This window comes from Salvelinus alpinus, chromosome 2, assembly GCF_045679555.1.
Source record: "Salvelinus alpinus chromosome 2, SLU_Salpinus.1, whole genome shotgun sequence".
Classification (NCBI taxonomy): Eukaryota; Metazoa; Chordata; class Actinopteri; order Salmoniformes; family Salmonidae; genus Salvelinus; species Salvelinus alpinus.
This window is the reverse complement of record NC_092087.1, coordinates 81488607-81506485: the sequence shown is the minus strand read 5'-3', so window position 1 is coordinate 81506485 and position 17879 is coordinate 81488607. Positions and strand designations below refer to the sequence as shown.

Sequence of the window (17879 nt, the reverse complement as noted above, 5' to 3'; positions counted from 1 at the left end):
GGAAAAGAGAGAAAAAAACTTTTTGTACCGAAGGAATCAACAGCCGCCATCTTGTCGTGGCTCGGAATTAGGATTTCGGTAGATCACAAATTTTTATTTAGAAATTGAGCATCCAAACCGAGGTTTAACGGCAAACTTCCCCTGAAAACGAAGTATTTTCACAATTTCTGAAGTATTTTTGACGAAAAAACGGGAATTCGATCGGTCGTCGTCGGCAAGAATACCCCGTATATCTGATTTCACGTAAGTGCGGCGCTCGAGCCCCTATCGCCGTTCGGAGCAGTATTGTTTACCGGGGATAACCGGAGAAGAGACAGCTTCTTACTGACAGTTTTGCAAAAATATATAATTTTTTTGCAGTTGTGCATTTTATGGAGCTTCAAACCATTTTTGCATGAAGACATTTGACGTCATAAAAATGAGCTGTTAGAACATCTAAAATTAGCGATTTATGGGACAGGAATACAATCCATGTTAATGTTTTTAGATTTAATTTTAACGTACATTTTTCATGGGATTTTTTTTATTGGGGTTATTTAACGATAATGTGGGTGTTGGTTGTTGGATTATCATGGGTTGAATGGCGGTGGCGAAGCGGGGCGCTGTTGCATCTTTTTTGAAATTTTCACCCTCACTGCTAGAAAATTAGCCAGTTAGCCAACGTTAGCGAGCAAACCGCTTGCTAACGTGCTAACTAGAGAAAGGTGGAGGTTGTCAGAACAACCTTTTCTGTCCCAGGAATTTCCTTTTTTCAAATAATTAAATAAGAAATCCATTAAAGATCACAATGGCTGAAAACCTGCTCGACGTCGGACCTCCCAACTCAAAGCGACCGAAGCTGAATTCACCTGCGCTGTCAGCGTCAGATGGACCAGGTAAGGAAGGCCCACAAACCAACTTAACCTGCTAGCTAACGTTACCTAGCTACTTTAGTTAGTAAAATGTTATTTGTTTTGTATGACTTGTTCTGTGTGTCCAGATATTTAGCTAGCTAACGTTAACTAGTTATTCATTCAATTGACGTTTGTCATTCAAACAGCTGTACAAAGCAGTTAGCAAACCTTAGTTAGCTAGCTTGGCCGCTAACAAAACTTTGTTGCCAACGTTACGCGTCCATCCCTGTCATTTCTGACATGTTGGAAAACAGGGCTAGTTATTTTAGTTTTTATAAAGCTATTGTTAACTAAAGCAACACTTAACTAGCTAATGCTTAGATGTTTAGCTAGAGACATGTTTAGCAATTGCTTGATCTGCTATGTCAACATGGCTACCCTTCAGCGCAAAGTAGCAACATACTTGTCGAAATGTCATTGGTGACAGCCTTAATCAGGGGTGGGCAATTCCAGTCCTCGGGGGGCTGATTGGTGTCACTTTTGCCCCAGCTAACACAACTGACTCCAATAATCAACTAATCATGGTCTTCAGTTTAGAATACAATTAGTTTAATCAGCTATGTTTCCAAGGGATGGGGGGAAAAGTAACAACACTCTGGCCCCGAGGACGGGAGTTGCCCATTCCTGGCCTAAATCATGCCAGATACTCTGTTGAAAACTAACCGTTATACCCCTATCAAAATGGAATTACTTTATTATAGTGATTGGGGACTCAGCTAAATGATGTCCATGTTTACCTTCGTCAAACATCTTGATAGCAGGCCTTTATTTGCAGAAACAGTTTAGGCACAGTCTTGCACCCTGCTGCACGCCTAACTGGCTCAGAGTAGGCCAACTGATGCCATGGTCAGATTCAAGTAATTTAACCATAGGCCTATCATGTCCCACTCCCACACTGTCATGCATTTGATTGCATGTTGTGTCAATGTGATAAAATGCGGTGTTATGTCCCAATATCTTGACAGTTGTCACTTTTCATTGCTATATCATGCTCCATATCTGTTCATATGGGTTTCCCACTGCTGATAGAATACACCTGTATGGCCTACCGCTTTCAAATGTTCACGATAAAAAGTTACTGACCCAGAATGTGCGGATTGTAGGTGTGAATGCACCATGCCTCTTTCACTATATTGGCTACAGAGACAATAACCAATGCAACATATCTTTGGTGATGACCATGTTATTCGCACACAATCCATTGTAAAATCCCCTAACGCATCCAACCCCTGCTATATATATTATTATCGACCCCAAGTGTTCAATCTCCAATTGCCATTTTAGCCCAGCAGAGCCTGGAAGTGTGGGAACACTAGGGTCTGTTAGCAGTAAATTACCCTAGACACGGTGTGCATTTTCCCCCTTAGTGTCTTCGGTCATGCCTGGAGAGCCCCGTAGGAGCATCCCCTGCCCTGACTTTGGGTCCCTGCCCAGAGTCCCAGTTTGGGTTGCACATCACTCCCTTGGTGGGGGGGTGGGGGTACGCCTTTCATTGAAGTCACAGAGTGCAAACACGTGCCCCTCACCCCCTATTCAGGCCATCTGTCACCCCAGCAGGGTCACATTGCCCCCTCCCCCTTCAATTCCCCTCATCACCAATACTTTAGTCAGTGGGTGTGTGCCGTACTAGTGCACACATTGCCCACGTCTTGATGTAGCCAGCTCTAGGCTTAGCTACTTGTGTGCTCAGCAGCTACTCTCAAGGCAGGCCGTTGTAGTAAGTCGTGTGTGTTGAACAGCACCATTGCGTAAAGGTAGTTGGAGAGAAGGAGGTTGGTTCGTTGTTTGCTGGCTATTTACTGGCTTAGTTTATATCTTGGCTGTCATTCTCTAGAGTTTTTAGTGAAGAGGCATAGCTCTGCTCATTCAGATTAACTCATTCAGAAATTACTATCCCAAAGTAGAAATTTAATTACAAAAAACAAGCTAAATCGTATCCGTTTGAGGCTAATTGTTAAATCAACGATTAGTAATGACAATTCATGTTAAATGGGAGGGAATCTAAACATTTACATATTGTAATGTCATTTTTGGATGATATTCTATCGATATTTGACTCCAAGTGTCAATTTGTAAAATAGAGAAATATATTTTGCTCCTGTAGGTAGCATTAGCTAGCGCTAGTCGGCTGTACCTGCGCCTATACGCCTGTATTTTTCATCCTATAGCTTGTCCTCAACCTTTTTAAATAGTGAGCCAACATGTTTTCAGCACACTTGCCTTATCACAACCTTGTTTTCTCATGCGGTCTATTGTCTCTCTGCAGCAAACATGCAGTACACTCAGTGTACAAAACATTAAGAACACCTTCCTGATGAGTTGCACCCCCTTTTGCCCTCAGCACAGCCTCAATTTGTCAGGGCATGGACTCTACAAGGTGTCAAAAGCGTTCCACAGGGATGCTCGCCCATGTTGGCTCCAATGCTTCCCACAGTTGTCAAGTTGGCTGGATGTCCTTTGTGTGGTGGACCATTCTTGATACACACAGGAAACTGTTGAGCTTGAGAAACCCAGCAACGTTGCAGTTCTTGACACTCAAACTGGTGTGCCTGGTACCTACAGGCACTTAAACCTTGTGTGGTGTTCATGTTTTTGTTATTCACCCAATGTTCGCTGGGCTGATGGACCCATAATATTATTGGGTTTTTAAAACAATACAGCCATAACAATTTACGTAAAAATACTTAATATTGACTGACTGCGGTTTTCTTCGGATAAAATGTGATTTTTGTAAACAAATCTATTATAATCAAGACATGGGTGGAATAAATCATGTTTGTCTTGAACAAATATAAATGAAACAAGGTTTTCATCACTTGATGTTTATTGCTTTGAACTCAACAAATTGTAAGGACCAATTTTACATACAGTATTTTATGGAAATTATAAATGAGCCTCATTGAACACAAATTAAGGCCAGTCTACACACCACATGAGAGACAGAGTTTTACTGTGTGTGTGTTGCAAATGTATTTCTTGCACTTGATGCATGTGTACTATCTTCCTGTCCTTCTTGGGTCCACACACATTGCAGAGCTTCTTCTTGTTGTTACTGGCTGCAATCTAGAATGATGGAAATGCTTAGTTCAGGAATTTTACTAACATCTCACTCACATATATAGTTACATCAGGCCAAGGTAGGAGAGTCAGACACACACCACTCACACTTCCGGTATTGTAGTTGTTGGTTCTGTGGGTCGGGCGGATGGTGCACCAGCATCCATGAATCCTACTCACAATGGCTGCAGAAGCTGGGTTCCTTGGGATATGTTTCCTCTGGATTTGAGGTCTTACCAATGCCATGACCAGCTCTTCAAGAAAGAGCTTTCTCCTCTGGAGCTTCCCTCTGTTCCAATCTGGGTTCAACGCCATCTAGATGACAAACGTGTTGTACGTTGAGATGTCCAAGATGTTGAAGGTAATCACAAGTGGCCAGCATAGGGTTCTTCTTTTGCAGCTGTAGCCAGTCACCAGCTTGTCTAAATTGTCCACCCCTCCTTTTGTGGCATTGTTATCATTATTATTTCTGGTTTTTGATATTCCTGGCCACAGATTCTCCCATCCCTTTGCAGCGTATTCATGAGTACCACATTTTTGCCTTTGGCACGTAGGACACTACGGACATGTCAGCCTTGAATGCGAACTTCGAGGAATTGATAGGCCTGTTACGTGTATTCAACAGCTGAGGTGGGAGCTCTGACTTGTTAAATTTTTGTACTGTTCCTACCATCGTCAGCTTCCTCTTGAGGAGCTCCTGTCCCAACTTGTGCGAAGTAAAAAAAGTTATCACGTGATGATGTGGCCACGGAATCCCTGTGTCATGTCCAGGTCGACCTCTAGTTATTATACACTGCTCAAAAAAATAAAGGGAACACTAAAATAACACATCCTAGATCTGAATGAATGAAATATTCTTATTAAATACTTTTTTCTTTACATAGTTGAATGTGCTAACAACAAAATCACACAAAAATTATCAATGGAAATCAAATTTATCAACCCATGGAGGTCTGGATTTGGAGTCACACTCAAAATTAAAGTGGAAAACCACACTACAGGCTGATCCAACTTTGATGTAATGTCCTTAAAACAAGTCAAAATGAGGCTCAGTAGTGTGTGTGTCCTCTACGTGCCTGTATGACCTCCCTACAATGCCTGGGCATGCTCCTGATGAATTGGCGGATGGTCTCCTGAGGGATCTCCTCCCAGACCTGGACTAAAGCATCCGCCAACTCCTGGACAGTCTGTGGTGTGGCGTTGGTGGATGGAGCGAGACATGATGTCCCAGATGTGCTCAATTGCATTCAGGTCTGGAGAACGGGCGGGCCAGTCCATAGCATCAATGCCTTCCTCTTGCAGGAACTGCTGACACACTCCAGCCACATGAGGTCTAGCATTGTCTTGCATTAGGAGGAACCCAGGGACCTCATCTCGGTACCTAATGGCAGTCAGGCTACCTCTGGCGAGCACATGGAGGGCTGTGCGGCCCCCCCCAAAGAAATGCCACCCCACACCATGACTGACCCACCGCCAAACTGGTCATGCTGGAGGATGTTGCAGGCAGCAGAACGTTCTCCATGGCGTCTCCAGACTCTGTCACGTCTGTCACGTGCTCTGTGTGAACCTGCTTTCATCTGTGAAGAGCACAGGGCACCAGTGGCGAATTTGCCAATCTTGGTGTTCTCTGGCAAATGCCAAACGTCCTGCACGGTGTTGGGCTGTAAGCACAACCCCCACCTGTGGACGTCGGGCCCTCATACCACCCTCATGGAGTCTGTTTCTGACCGTTTGAGCAGACACATGCACAGTTGTGGCCTGCTGGAGGTCATTTTGCAGGGCTCTGGCAGTGCTCCTCCTGCTCAAAGGCGGAGGTAGCGGTCCTGCTGCTGGGTTGTTGCCCTCCTACGGCCTCCTCCACGTCTCCTGATGTACTGGCCTGTCTCCTGGTAGCGCCTCCATGCTCTGGACACTACGCTGACAGACACAGCAAACCTTCTTGCCACAGCTCGCATTGATGTGCCATCCTGGATGAGCTGCACTACCTGAGCCACTTGTGTGGGTTGTAGACTCCGTCTCATGCTACCACTAGAGTGAAAGCACCGCCAGCATTCAAAAGTGACCAAAACATCAGCCAGGAAGCATAGGAACTGAGAAGTGGTCTGTGGTCACCCCCTGCAGAACCACTCCTTTATTGGGGGTGTCTTGCTAATTGCCTATAATTTCCACCTGTTGTCTATTCCATTTGCACAACAGCATGTGAAATTTATTGTCAATCAGTGTTGCTTCCTAAGTGGACAGTTTGATTTCACAGAAGTGTGATTGACTTGGAGTTACATTGTGTTGTTTAGGTGTTCCCTTTATTTTTTGGAGCAGTGTATTATAATTTATGATTTGATAGAGCAGTCTGACTGAGCGGTGGTAGGCAGCAGCAGGCTCGTAAGCATTCATTCAAACAGCACTTTCCTCCATTTGCCAGCAGCTCTTCGCTGTGCTTCAAGCATTGCGCTGTTTATGACTTCAAGCCTATCAACTCCCGAGATTAGGCTGGCAATACTAAAGTACCTATTAGAGCATCCAATAGTGAAAGCTATATGAATTACAAATGGTATAGAGAGAAATAGTCCTATAATAACTACAACTTAAACCTTCTTACCTGGGAATATTGAAGACTTGAAGACATCGGCATCAGCCCGATGTCTAGTTTAACACCGATGTGCAAAACTGATGTCAAAGCTGACGTGCATACCTATATAATGTAGGTAGATGACGTAATGATGCCACGAAAAATACTGCGCTACACATGGACATAGGTAAATGCCAACAAAATAACTTGTGTGTTTCAACTATATAACTGTACAAGAATGCTTAAAAGGCCGCTAAAATGTTAAATATCGGTATCAGGTTTTTTGGCAAGGAATATATTGGATATCGGCCAAAAATGTAACCTCGGTGCATCCCTATTAGGAACACAGAACATGAGAACATATGAAAGCTGGTTGTTCCTTTTAACACCCACCCCCAGGAAAGCACTTATGACAGCGTCTTTTTGCGCCGGCTGAGCCTGGCCCATATTACAGCGTAATTGGCAGTTTTAAATGCCAGTCTGCAATCACTTCACACCTTTTAAGCAGTTTATATTTAAGCTTCACGGTTTCTTCTCATTATATACCAATCTGTCCCCATTAGCAGATATTGCAATTTTTGCGTCTCCCACTCACATCTGTCAGTTCTCAACTTGAAAAGAGAGAGGGTGGGATGAATGAAAGTGGACATGGATGGCGTGATGAGGCGTAAGAAACTATCGCTAAAGAAAATTTGAACAGCTCTTGCATCGCGTACTATCTGATAACGACAGTTGTCTTCCAGGGCTCCTGACTGAACATTTATTTGCATTTTGCCACCCTTTAACGTGTCGCAAGTTACATTTTTAGTTGGTCACATTACACGCTCACCTCAGTCCAAACGTCCTATTTTTACAGGCTATTAAAACAATGATTTGGTGAAACAGTAACGTGCATTATCCTCACAATTCCTGTAGTAAAAGTATCTGCCGATTTTTAATTAGGGCCGATTTTAAAGTTTTCATAACAATCGAAAATCGGTAATTTTGGACGCAGATTTTGCCGATTTTAAATGTGTTTTATTTTTTTTATCAAAAGTTTTTTTAGTTTTTTTTACACCTTTATTTAACTAGGCAAGTCAGTTAAGAACACATTGTTATTTTCAATGACGGCCTAGGAACGGTGGGTTAACTACCTTGTTCAGGGGCAGAAAGACAGATTTTTACCTTGTCAGCTCAGGGATTCAATCTTACAACCTGCAACCTTACAGTTAACTTCTCTGCGCTACGGATCCCTTTTACGGGATCCTTTTCCTAAACAACCGCTGAATTGCAGGGTGCAAAATATTACTAAAAATATTTATAATCATGCAATCACAAGTGAAATATGCCAAAACACAGCTTAGCTTGTTGTTAATCCACCTATCGTGTCAGATTTAGAAAATATGCTTTACAGCGAAAGAAATCCAAGCTTTTGTGAGTGTATCAATCAATGGTCGAACAGCTAGCCCCAAATTAGCATGGTCACGAAAGTCAGAAAAGCAATCAAATTAATCGCTTACCTTTGATCATCTTCGGATATTTGCACTCACGAGACTCCCAGTTACACAATAAATGTTATTTTTGTTCGATAAATAGTACTTTTTTTCTTTTTTTTTAACGCCATTTGGGTTGCAAGTTATGTTCAGAAAACCAAAGCCTTGCTCCGTTCGATGAAAATTCCAAAAAGTATCCGTAATGGTCGTAGAAACATGTCAATTTTTTTTAATAATCAATCCTCAGGTTGTTTTTAACAAACATAATCGATAATATTTCAACCGGACCGTAACCTATTCAATAAGAGAGAAAAAGAAAATGGAGAGCTACCCTCTCGCGCGCAGGAACTAATCAGAGGACACCTGACTAGTTTTGAAAAATCTCGCACATTTTTCAAAATAAAAGCCTGAAACTATGTCTAAAGCCTGGTCACAGCCTGAGGAAGCCATTGGAAAAGGAATCTGGTTGATACCCCTTTAAATGGAAGAAAGACGGGCCAGGAAACACAGATAAAAAAATAAAATAAAAAAATCACTTCCGGGTTCGATTTTCTCAGGTTTTCGCCTGCAGAATCAGTTTTGTTATAAACACAGACAATATTTTGACAGTTTTGGAAACTTTGGAGTGTTTTCTATCCCAATCTGTAAATTATATGCATATTATACGACTGGGCCTGAGAAATAGTCCGTTTACCTTGGGAACATTATTTATAAAAAATAAATAAAAAATCTGACCCCTCGCGTCAAGAGGTTAACTAGTCCAACGCTCTAACCACCTGCCTCACGAGGAGCCGGCCTGTTACGCAAATGCAGTAAGAAGCCAAGGTAAGGTGCTAGCTAGCATTAAACTTATCTTATAAAAACTCAATCAATCAATCATAATCACTAGTTATAACTACATATGGTTGATGATATTACTAGTTTATCTAGCATGTCCTGTGTTGCATATAATCGATGCAGTGCGCATTCGCGAAAAAGGACTGTCGTTGCTCCAACGTGTACCTAAACATCAATGCCTTTCTTAAAATCAATACACAGAAGTATATATTTTTAAACCTGCATATTTAGCTAAAAGAAATCCAGGTTAGCAGGCAATATTAACCAGGTGAAATTGTGTCACTTCTCTTGCGTTCATTGCACGCAGAGTCAGGGTATATGCAACAGTTTTGGTCGCCTGGCTCATTGCGAACTAATTTGCCAGAATTTTACGTAATTATGACAACATTGAAGGTTGTGCAATGTAACAGGAATATTTAGACTGATGGATGCCACCCGTTAGATAAAATATGTAACGGTTCCGTATTTCACTGAAAGAATAATTGTTTTGTTTTTGAGATGATCGTTTCTGGATTCAACCATATTAATGACCTACGGCTTGTATTTCTGTGTGTTATTATGTTATAATTAAGTCTATGATTTGGTAGAGCAGTCTGACTGAGCGATGGTGGGAACCAGCAGGCTCGTAAGCATTCATTCAAACAGCACTTTTGTGCGTTTTGCCAGCAGCTCTGCTGTTTATGAATTCAAGCCTATCAACTCCCGAGATTAGGCTGGTGTAACCGATGTGAAATGGCTAGCTAGTTAGCGGGGTCCGCGCTAATAGCGTTTGAAACGTCACTCGCTCTGAGACTTGGAGTAGTTGTTCCCCTTACTCTGCAAGGGCTGCGGCTTTTGGAGAGCGATTGGTAACGATGCTTCGAGGGTGGCTGTTGTCGGTGTTCCTGGTTCGAGCCCAGGTAGCGGCGAAGAGAGGGATGGAAGCTATACTGTTCCACTGGCAATACTAAAGTGCCTATAAGAACATCCAATAGTCAAAGGTATATGAAATACAAATGGTATAGAGAGAGTCCTATAATAACTACAACCTAAAACTTCTTACCTGGGAATATTGAAGACTCATGTTAAAAGGAACCACCAGCTTTCATATGTTCTCATGTTCTGAGCAAGGAACTTAAACTTTAGCTTTCTTACATGGCTCATATTGCACTTCTACATTCTTCTCCAAAACATTGTTTTTGCATTATTTAAACCAAATTGAACATGTTTCATTATTTATTTGAAATAGATTTTATTGATGTATTATATTAAGTTCAAATAAGTGTTCATTCAGTATTGTTGTAATTGTCATTATTACAAATACATTTTATAAATCGTCAGATTAATCGGTATCGGCTTTTTGGGTCCTCCAATAATCGGTATCGGCGTTGAAAAATCATAATCGGTCGACCTCTAGTGCCAAGTAAGACAACTGAGATGGTAGCCTATCAACAACTAAGCTATTTCATCTAACATAGCCAAGAAATGCATGATTGATTTTTCAATGTGCAACCTGTCAAAATATGATCCAGAATTATCAGATTTATTTTTGACTCTTCAGAGAGTTTGCCAACATCTTTGTGCATATTGGCCTATATAGGATATATTATTCAACACCTGAAGAAGTGTGAATTTAAAACACAATGTCCTACAAAAACTTTCCAGTGCTAGGCCTAGGCTTCTTGATGTCGGTCTATTTACCGCAAATGGCGCACTACAGCCTACTCCGGTTGAGAAGTGGTGCCACAAACTGGATATTAAGAGGTGAGACATGCATGATATACTCACAGAAAGCTGTGACTAGAACAACAGTAGTTGCTTTAAAAACTTTTTCCTGCAATAGTATTTTGAGTAATGGTCATTTGCTTGTGCTTCTCAGAATGCATCTCTCCCTCTGTGTCAGTGGGGGGAGGGAGTGAGAGTCAGCAGCCAACAGCAAAACGAAACAGGCAGATATTTCATAGCAGGAATCAACACAATGCGTATATTACTGTTGTTCTTAAACCATTGGTCAATCTACAGGAACGTTGTGTAGCAAAATCACCGGAAATTACCGACTTAAGCATTTTGCTTCAGTAAGAGGATGGCAATGTCAGTGTCAGTAATTTTCGGTTTATTGTCTCAGCTCTAATAGAAAATACCCCAAATTCTCACCCCAAGCAAATATGCCTTGTTCATCCATCAAGTTGAAGTCCCCTCTGAATACCTGAGAAGCACTTTTCATTTGGGTGAATGGTTTTGGAGAAGGAAGGGTGGTTCCTGAATAGCCTAGTTTTGCTAGTCTCCAAGTTTTGACATCTGGTTTAGTTGGGTCATTGGCCCCGTTGTGTTGAAATGGACACTCTTCTTGCTCTATTTCGTGCTCTTGCAATCTACTCCAGCCAGGAAATATAAAGTCAGCACAGATCCCATCGCCAGCTCCCTGCTGCTCAAAGGATGGCAGAGGTGTGTACATGCGTGTGTGTATCTGAGGGGACAGAAAGTAGTCTGTGTGTGTGTTTAAGAGGGAGGAGAAGGAGTGTGTGTGTGTGTGCTCGGCTCACAACGGCTGTGAAAATAAGCCATGCTTGACTTGGTGATTGACTGACCGGGACATTGTGTGTGTGAAGGCGCCTGGCTCTGACAGAAAACTGTGCCACTCACTGCTGGCCTCAGCCACTAAGCGAGTGAAGAACCTAGAGGGAGACGTAGTGGTGAGAGCAAGTGACTAAGAGCAGAGAACCTTAAGAGCTGAAAGAGAGGGAGAAGTGGTGGTGAGAGCAAGTGAAAGAAGGAAGAGCTGGAGGGAGAGAACTAGAGGGAAAGACAGTGATTAGAAAAGGAGGGAGTGATATTGAGGAAGTGGGAGAGCCAGGGCTACAGTTGAAGTCGGATATTTACATACACTTAGGTTGGAGTCATTAAATCTAGTTTTTCAACCACTCCACAAATGTCTTGTTAACAAAATATAGTTTTGACAAGTTGGTTTGGACATCTACTTTGTGCATGACACAAGTAATCTTTCCAACAATTGTTTAGACAGATTATTTCACTTAGAATTGACTGTATCACAATTCCAGTGGGTCAGAAGTTTACATACAGTGGGGAGAACAAGTATTTGATACACTGCCGATTTTGCAGGTTTTCCTACTTACAAAGCATGTAGAGGTCTGTAATTTTTATCATAGGTACACTTCAAATGTGAGAGACGGAATCTAAAACAAAAATCCAGAAAATCACATTGTTTGATTTTTAAGTAATTAATTTGCATTTTATTGCATGACATAAGTATTTGATCACCTACCAACCAGTAAGAATTCCGGCTCTCACAGACCTGTTCGTTTTTCTTTAAGAAACCCTCCTGTTCTCCACTCAATACCTGTATTAACTGCACCTGTCTGAACTCATTAGCTGTATAAAAGACACCTGTCCACACACTCAATCAAACAGACTCCAACCTCTCCACAATGGCCAAGATCAGAGAGCTGTGTAAGGACATCAGGGATAAAATTGCAGACCTGCACAAGGCTGGGATGGGCTACAGGACAATAGGCAAGCAGCTTGGTGAGAAGGCAACAACTGTTGGCGCAATTATTCGAAAATGGAAGAAGTTGAAGATGACGGTCAATCACCCTCGGTCTGGGGCTCCATGCAAGATCTCACCTCGTGGGGCATCAATGATCACGAGGAAGGTGAGGGATCAGCCCAGAACTACACGGCAGGACCTGGTCAATGACCTGAAGAGAGCTGGGACCACAGTCTCAAAGAAAACCATTAGTAACACACTACGCCATCATGGATTAAAATCCTGCAGCGCACGCAAGGTCCCCCTGCTCAAGCCAGCGCATGTCCAGGCCCATCTGAAGTTTGCCAATGACCATCTGGATGATCCAGAGGAGGAATGGGAGAAGGTCATGTGGTCTGAAGAGACAAAAATAGAGCTTTTTGGTCTAAACTCCACTCGCCGTGTTTGGAGGAAGAAGAAGGATGAGTACAACCCCAAGAACACCATCCCAACCGTGAAGCATGGAGGTGGAAACATCATTCTTTGGGGATGCTTTTCTGCAAAGGGGACAGGATGACTGCACCGTATTGAGGGGAGGATGGATGGGGCCATGTATTGCGAGATCTTGGCCAACAACCTCCTTCCCTCAGTAAGAGCATTGAAGATGGGTCGTGGCTGGATCTTCCAGCATGACAACGACCCGAAACACACAGCCAGGGCAACTAAGGAGTGGCTCCGTAAGAAGCATCTCAAGGTCCTGGAGTGGCCTAGCCAGTCTCCAGACCTGAACCCAATAGAAAATCTTTGGAGGGAGCTGAAAGTCTGTATTGCCCAGCGACAGCCCCGAAACCTGAAGGATCTGGAGAAGGTCTGTATGGAGGAGTGGGCCAAAATCCCTGCTGCAGTGTGTGCAAACCTGGTCAAGAACTACAGGAAACATATGATCTCTGTAATTGCAAACAAAGGTTTCTGTACCAAATATTTAAGTTCTGCTTTTCTGATGTATCAAATACTTAAGTCATGCAATAAAATGCAAATTAATTACTTAAAAATCATACAATGTGATTTTCTGGAATTTAGATTCCGCCTCTCACAGTTGAAGTGTACCTATGATAAAAATTACAGACCTCTACATGCTTTGTAAGTAGGAAAACCTGCAAAATCGGCAGTGTATCAAATACTTGTTCTCCCCACTGTACACTAAGGCCTACCTTAAAACTCAGTGCTTCTTTGCTTAACATCATGGGAAAATCTAAATAAATCAGCCAAGACCTCAGAAAAAGATTGTAGCCCTCCAAGTCTGGTTCATCCTCGGGAGCAATTTCCAAACACCTGAAGGTACCACGTTCATCTGTACAAACAATAGTACGCAAGTATAAACACCATGGGACCATGCAGCCGTCATACCGCTCAGGAAGGAGACGCGTTCTGTCTCTTAGAGATGAACGTACTTTGGTGCGAAAAAGGCAAATCAACCCCAGAACAACAGCAAAGGACCTTGTGAAGATGCTGGAGGAAACAGGTACAAAAGTATTTATATCCACAGTAAAACAAGTCCTATATCGACATAACCTGGAAGGCTGCTCAGCAAGGAAGAAGCCGCTTCTCCAAAACCACCATTAGCTAGCTGGCAAGCATTTATGATGCCAGCGAGACACGTTCGTCACGCTCTAGGAACGTATTCCCTCCAAAGTTATAATGACAAGGTACCTCTCGGCCCCAAAACACAAGTTTTCTGCAGACTTGTTGGAGGAGTGCCGATGACGTCGCCCACTGTATGCGCTTTCGGTAGCCTGATTTGCATCGACTGAGAAATCTGCACACTGTGCATCCCTGACCACCTCCTGAATTGGTCAGCTAGATCAGACCACAAAGCAACTTTTGTGCGTCTAGACCCGTCTTTTCAATGCGATCTACGTATTCTGATAGAAGTCACATAAGTGTGAAGTGTAGACATGACCAAAGTCACAGAATTGTACTTGATCCAGACAGATAAACTCAGCTACTGCTCTGTTCAATATTTGGGCTTCTTTTGAGTTGAGTTAACAATGCAGATTTCTGAAAGCTAGAGGCTACGCCAAGGCTACGCCAAGACGGGGTAAATTCCTAGAAATCAGAAGATAAGAGAAGGCGCTCTGAAGGGTTTTCTAAGAAACCTGACCAGCAACACTCTTCAGGAAACTCTAGCACTGGTGCAGGATAAACAGTGGTTTCTTCAGAAAGTGTGGTTTTGCTTTAAATTGTCAGGGTATTCTGTTATTTTTACATGAAAGGGTAATTTCATCAAAGACGGCAATAAAAAAAAAATAAAAAAAATTGATCTGCACAGGCATGGTTGGTCGGAGCTTCTGCCGTAAAATTCCAAGCAATCTAAACCATTCGGCTTTGAGACTGGGTAAAATCCATGACTGCATTTTATTAACCCTTAAGTCAATTTCCACAGCCCTGCAGAAATCTAATTAGCAAGTTCTGTTTGGGTTCATTTGTTGTATCCACTGAGTCTCATCCCCTGTCATGTCTTCAATTGTCTCCCTCCACCACAATTCCCAGTCACACTTCCTAACGATGTTTCCCAAATACTCTTCCCCCTTCTCCCTTCCCTATGGGGAACCAACATTGAGTGATGCAGTGATTATGTATTTTCACTGGCTGTTTAACTGTCAAAACACGCTTCCTGACAGTGTTACCCAAATACGCTTGCCCCCTCGAGTGATGCTGTATTTTCACTGCCTGTCTAGCTGTTAACTGTGTTTGTCAACACCGTCCTCATTTATCACTCTTCTTAAATATCATCCTCCATCCCTCCCGTCCTCCTACTTTTTTGCTTCTTCACTGTGGTGTGGATCAGCAGTAGACTCACCAAGCAGCGCTAGCTAGTTAGCAAATTAGCTCATTAGCACGTTGCGATGGAATCAAGTGTGTGGTGAATGGACTGGGGCTGGGAGATGGAATTGGGAGCGATAGCAGACCTGCCAACTTGCACGCGTTTTGCGTACCATGCTTGCACGCAATTTGAGGTCAAAGTACACTGGTATGAAAAATACACAGAAATAGACTAGCTGGCACATTGTGGTTTTTGACTCAAGTGTCTGAAGTTGGAGCTGAGCCAATCAGAGGACTTGGGCGAGGACAAAACTCTTTAGCTCTCTGCTCCGTCCCGCCCCCCGTAGTTGTAGTACTATCAAAGATGGTGGATAAATGATAATAGTACATTCAGGCCATTTACTATTAGGGATGCACCGATATGACATTTTTGGCCGATACCGATATCCAATATTTTCCTTGCCAAAAACAACCGATGCCGATATTTAGAATTTGTGGCCTTTTTAAGCATTCTAGTACAGTTAAATAGTTAACACACACACATGGACGCAGCGGTCTAAGGCACTGTGTCTCCGTGCAAGAGGCGTCACTACAGTCCCTGGTTCGAATCCAGGCTGTATCACATCTGGCCGTGATTGGGAGTTACATAGGGCGGCGCACAATTGGCCCAGCATCGTCCGGGGTAGGCCGTCGTTGTAAATAAGAATTTGTTCTTAACCTCTAACGAGCCTCTACCCCGGGTCCGGGAGCACCCCCCATCCCCCCACACACTGATTAGCATAGCTAGCATAGCTTCACAAGTAGATAGTAGCATCTAAATATCATTAAATCACAAGTCCAAGACACCAGATGAAAGATACAGATCTTGTGAATAAAGCCACCATTTCAGATTTTTAAAATGTTTTACAGGGAAGACAAAATATGTAAATCTATTAGCTAAACACGTTAGCAAAATACACCACTATTCTAACTCCATCAGTTTCTTACTCCTTCAGGTGCTATCACCAATTCGGCTCAACTAAGATATTGATATCCACTAACCAAGAAAAAACCTCTTCAGATGACAGTCTGATAACATATTCATGGTATAGGATAGTTTTTGTTAGAAAAAAGTGCATATTTCAGGTAGAAATCACAGTTTACAATTGCACCGACCATCACAAATCGACTAGAATTACTAGATAGAGCAACGTGTATGACCAATTTACTCATCATAAAACATTTCATAAAAATAGACAAAGCATAGCAATGGAAAGACCCAGTTCTTGTGATTTCAGACCATATTTCAGATTTTCTAAGCGTTTTTCAGCGAAAACACAATAAATCGATAAGTTAGCATACCACATGTGCAAACGTTACCAGAGCATCGATTCCAGCCAAAGAGCGCTATAACGTAATCACCGCCAAAATATATTAATTTTTTCACTAACCTTCTCAGAATTCTTCCGATGACACTCCTGTAACATCATTTTACAATATACATATACAGTTTGTTCGAAAAGGTGCATATTTAGCCATACAAAACCGTGGTTACACAATAAAAATACTAGGAAATCAAGCCTCAATATGTCTGACGTCATCTATCAGAGTGATCTAGTTTAATTGAAAGCTAATCATATACTTGACTAAAAAATACAGGGTTGACAAGAATCGAAAGACAAATTAGTTCTTAATGCAACCGCTGATTTACATTTTTTAAATTATCCTTACTTTTCAATACAGGGTTCGCCAAGTGAAGCTATACCAAACAAAATGGCGAAATATGCGTTTAAAATATTTCGACAGAAACACGATTTATCATATTAAATATTGCTTACTTTGAGCTGTTCTTCCATCAGATTCTTGGGCAATGTATCCTTTCTATGTTATAAACGTCTTTTGGTCGATAGATGTCCTCTGTCCTTCGAAATGTCCACCACCAACGACCGACACCCCAAAACGTGTCCAAAGTTTCAGAGTGCACAACAAATAAATTCCTCAAAATCGCACTAAACGGATATAAATTGCTATAAAACGGTTCAAATTAACTACATTATGATGTTTTTAACAACTATAACGACTGAAAACATGACCGGAGAAATATTGCTGGTTAGACAACGATTTGGAACGAGGCAAGTCCGATGGCCTTCACGCTTCAGGCGCACGACGAGAAAGGGCGGTGCCTATACATTTTGGTCTTTTATAATGGCTGTGAATGTCCCATCGATTTCATTCAAAACGTGATGACGTACAGACACCCAGAGGAAGACGTAGGCAGTGTCGGTTTCTTCATAGCATTCACTGTCGCCTTAAAAACAGACTCCAGATCAGAGGTAAAAATTTCTGAAATCTGAACCCTGTCATGAAAAGTGCTGTAGAAATTGTTCTGTACCACTCAGAGACAAAATTCCAACTTCTATAGAAACTAGAAGGTGTTTTCTATCCAATAATAACAATAATATGCATATTGTACGATCAAGAATTTAGCACGAGGCAGTTTAATTTGGAGACCCAAATATGCTAATGCGGAACAGCACCCCCTGTAGTTCCAAGAAGTTTTAACTGACTTGCCTAGTTAAATAAAGGTTACACACACACCACACTGGCCAAAAAGTTATTTTGTTGGCATTTACGTATGTCCCCATTACAGTAAAACATTATCAAAATCTATTTCTTTCACTTACTTGCTGTGCTGTTTTGTTGTTCATTTGTTCAATCGTTACATTCTCAACCAGGATTTCTATGGAACGCTGTTTGGGTCTTTGCGTGTCAAAAAAGATAACACTATT

The 17879-nt window shown here is 42.1% G+C and overlaps 1 protein-coding gene across 4 annotated transcripts in view; it reads left to right on the top strand.

Annotated features, from left to right (window-relative positions):
* The first annotated feature begins 11 nt into the window (after positions 1 to 11).
* Positions 12 to 17879, top strand: part of LOC139567927 (CREB-binding protein-like) — a 68098-nt gene continuing 50230 nt past the window's right edge. For all 4 annotated transcript variants that reach the window (XM_071389538.1, XM_071389540.1, XM_071389537.1 and 1 more), the window contains exon 1: positions 12 to 875. In XM_071389538.1, coding sequence (XP_071245639.1) covers positions 788 to 875 — 88 coding nt within the window. In that variant the 5' untranslated portion in view covers positions 12 to 787. The remainder of the gene's footprint in view (positions 876 to 17879) is intronic.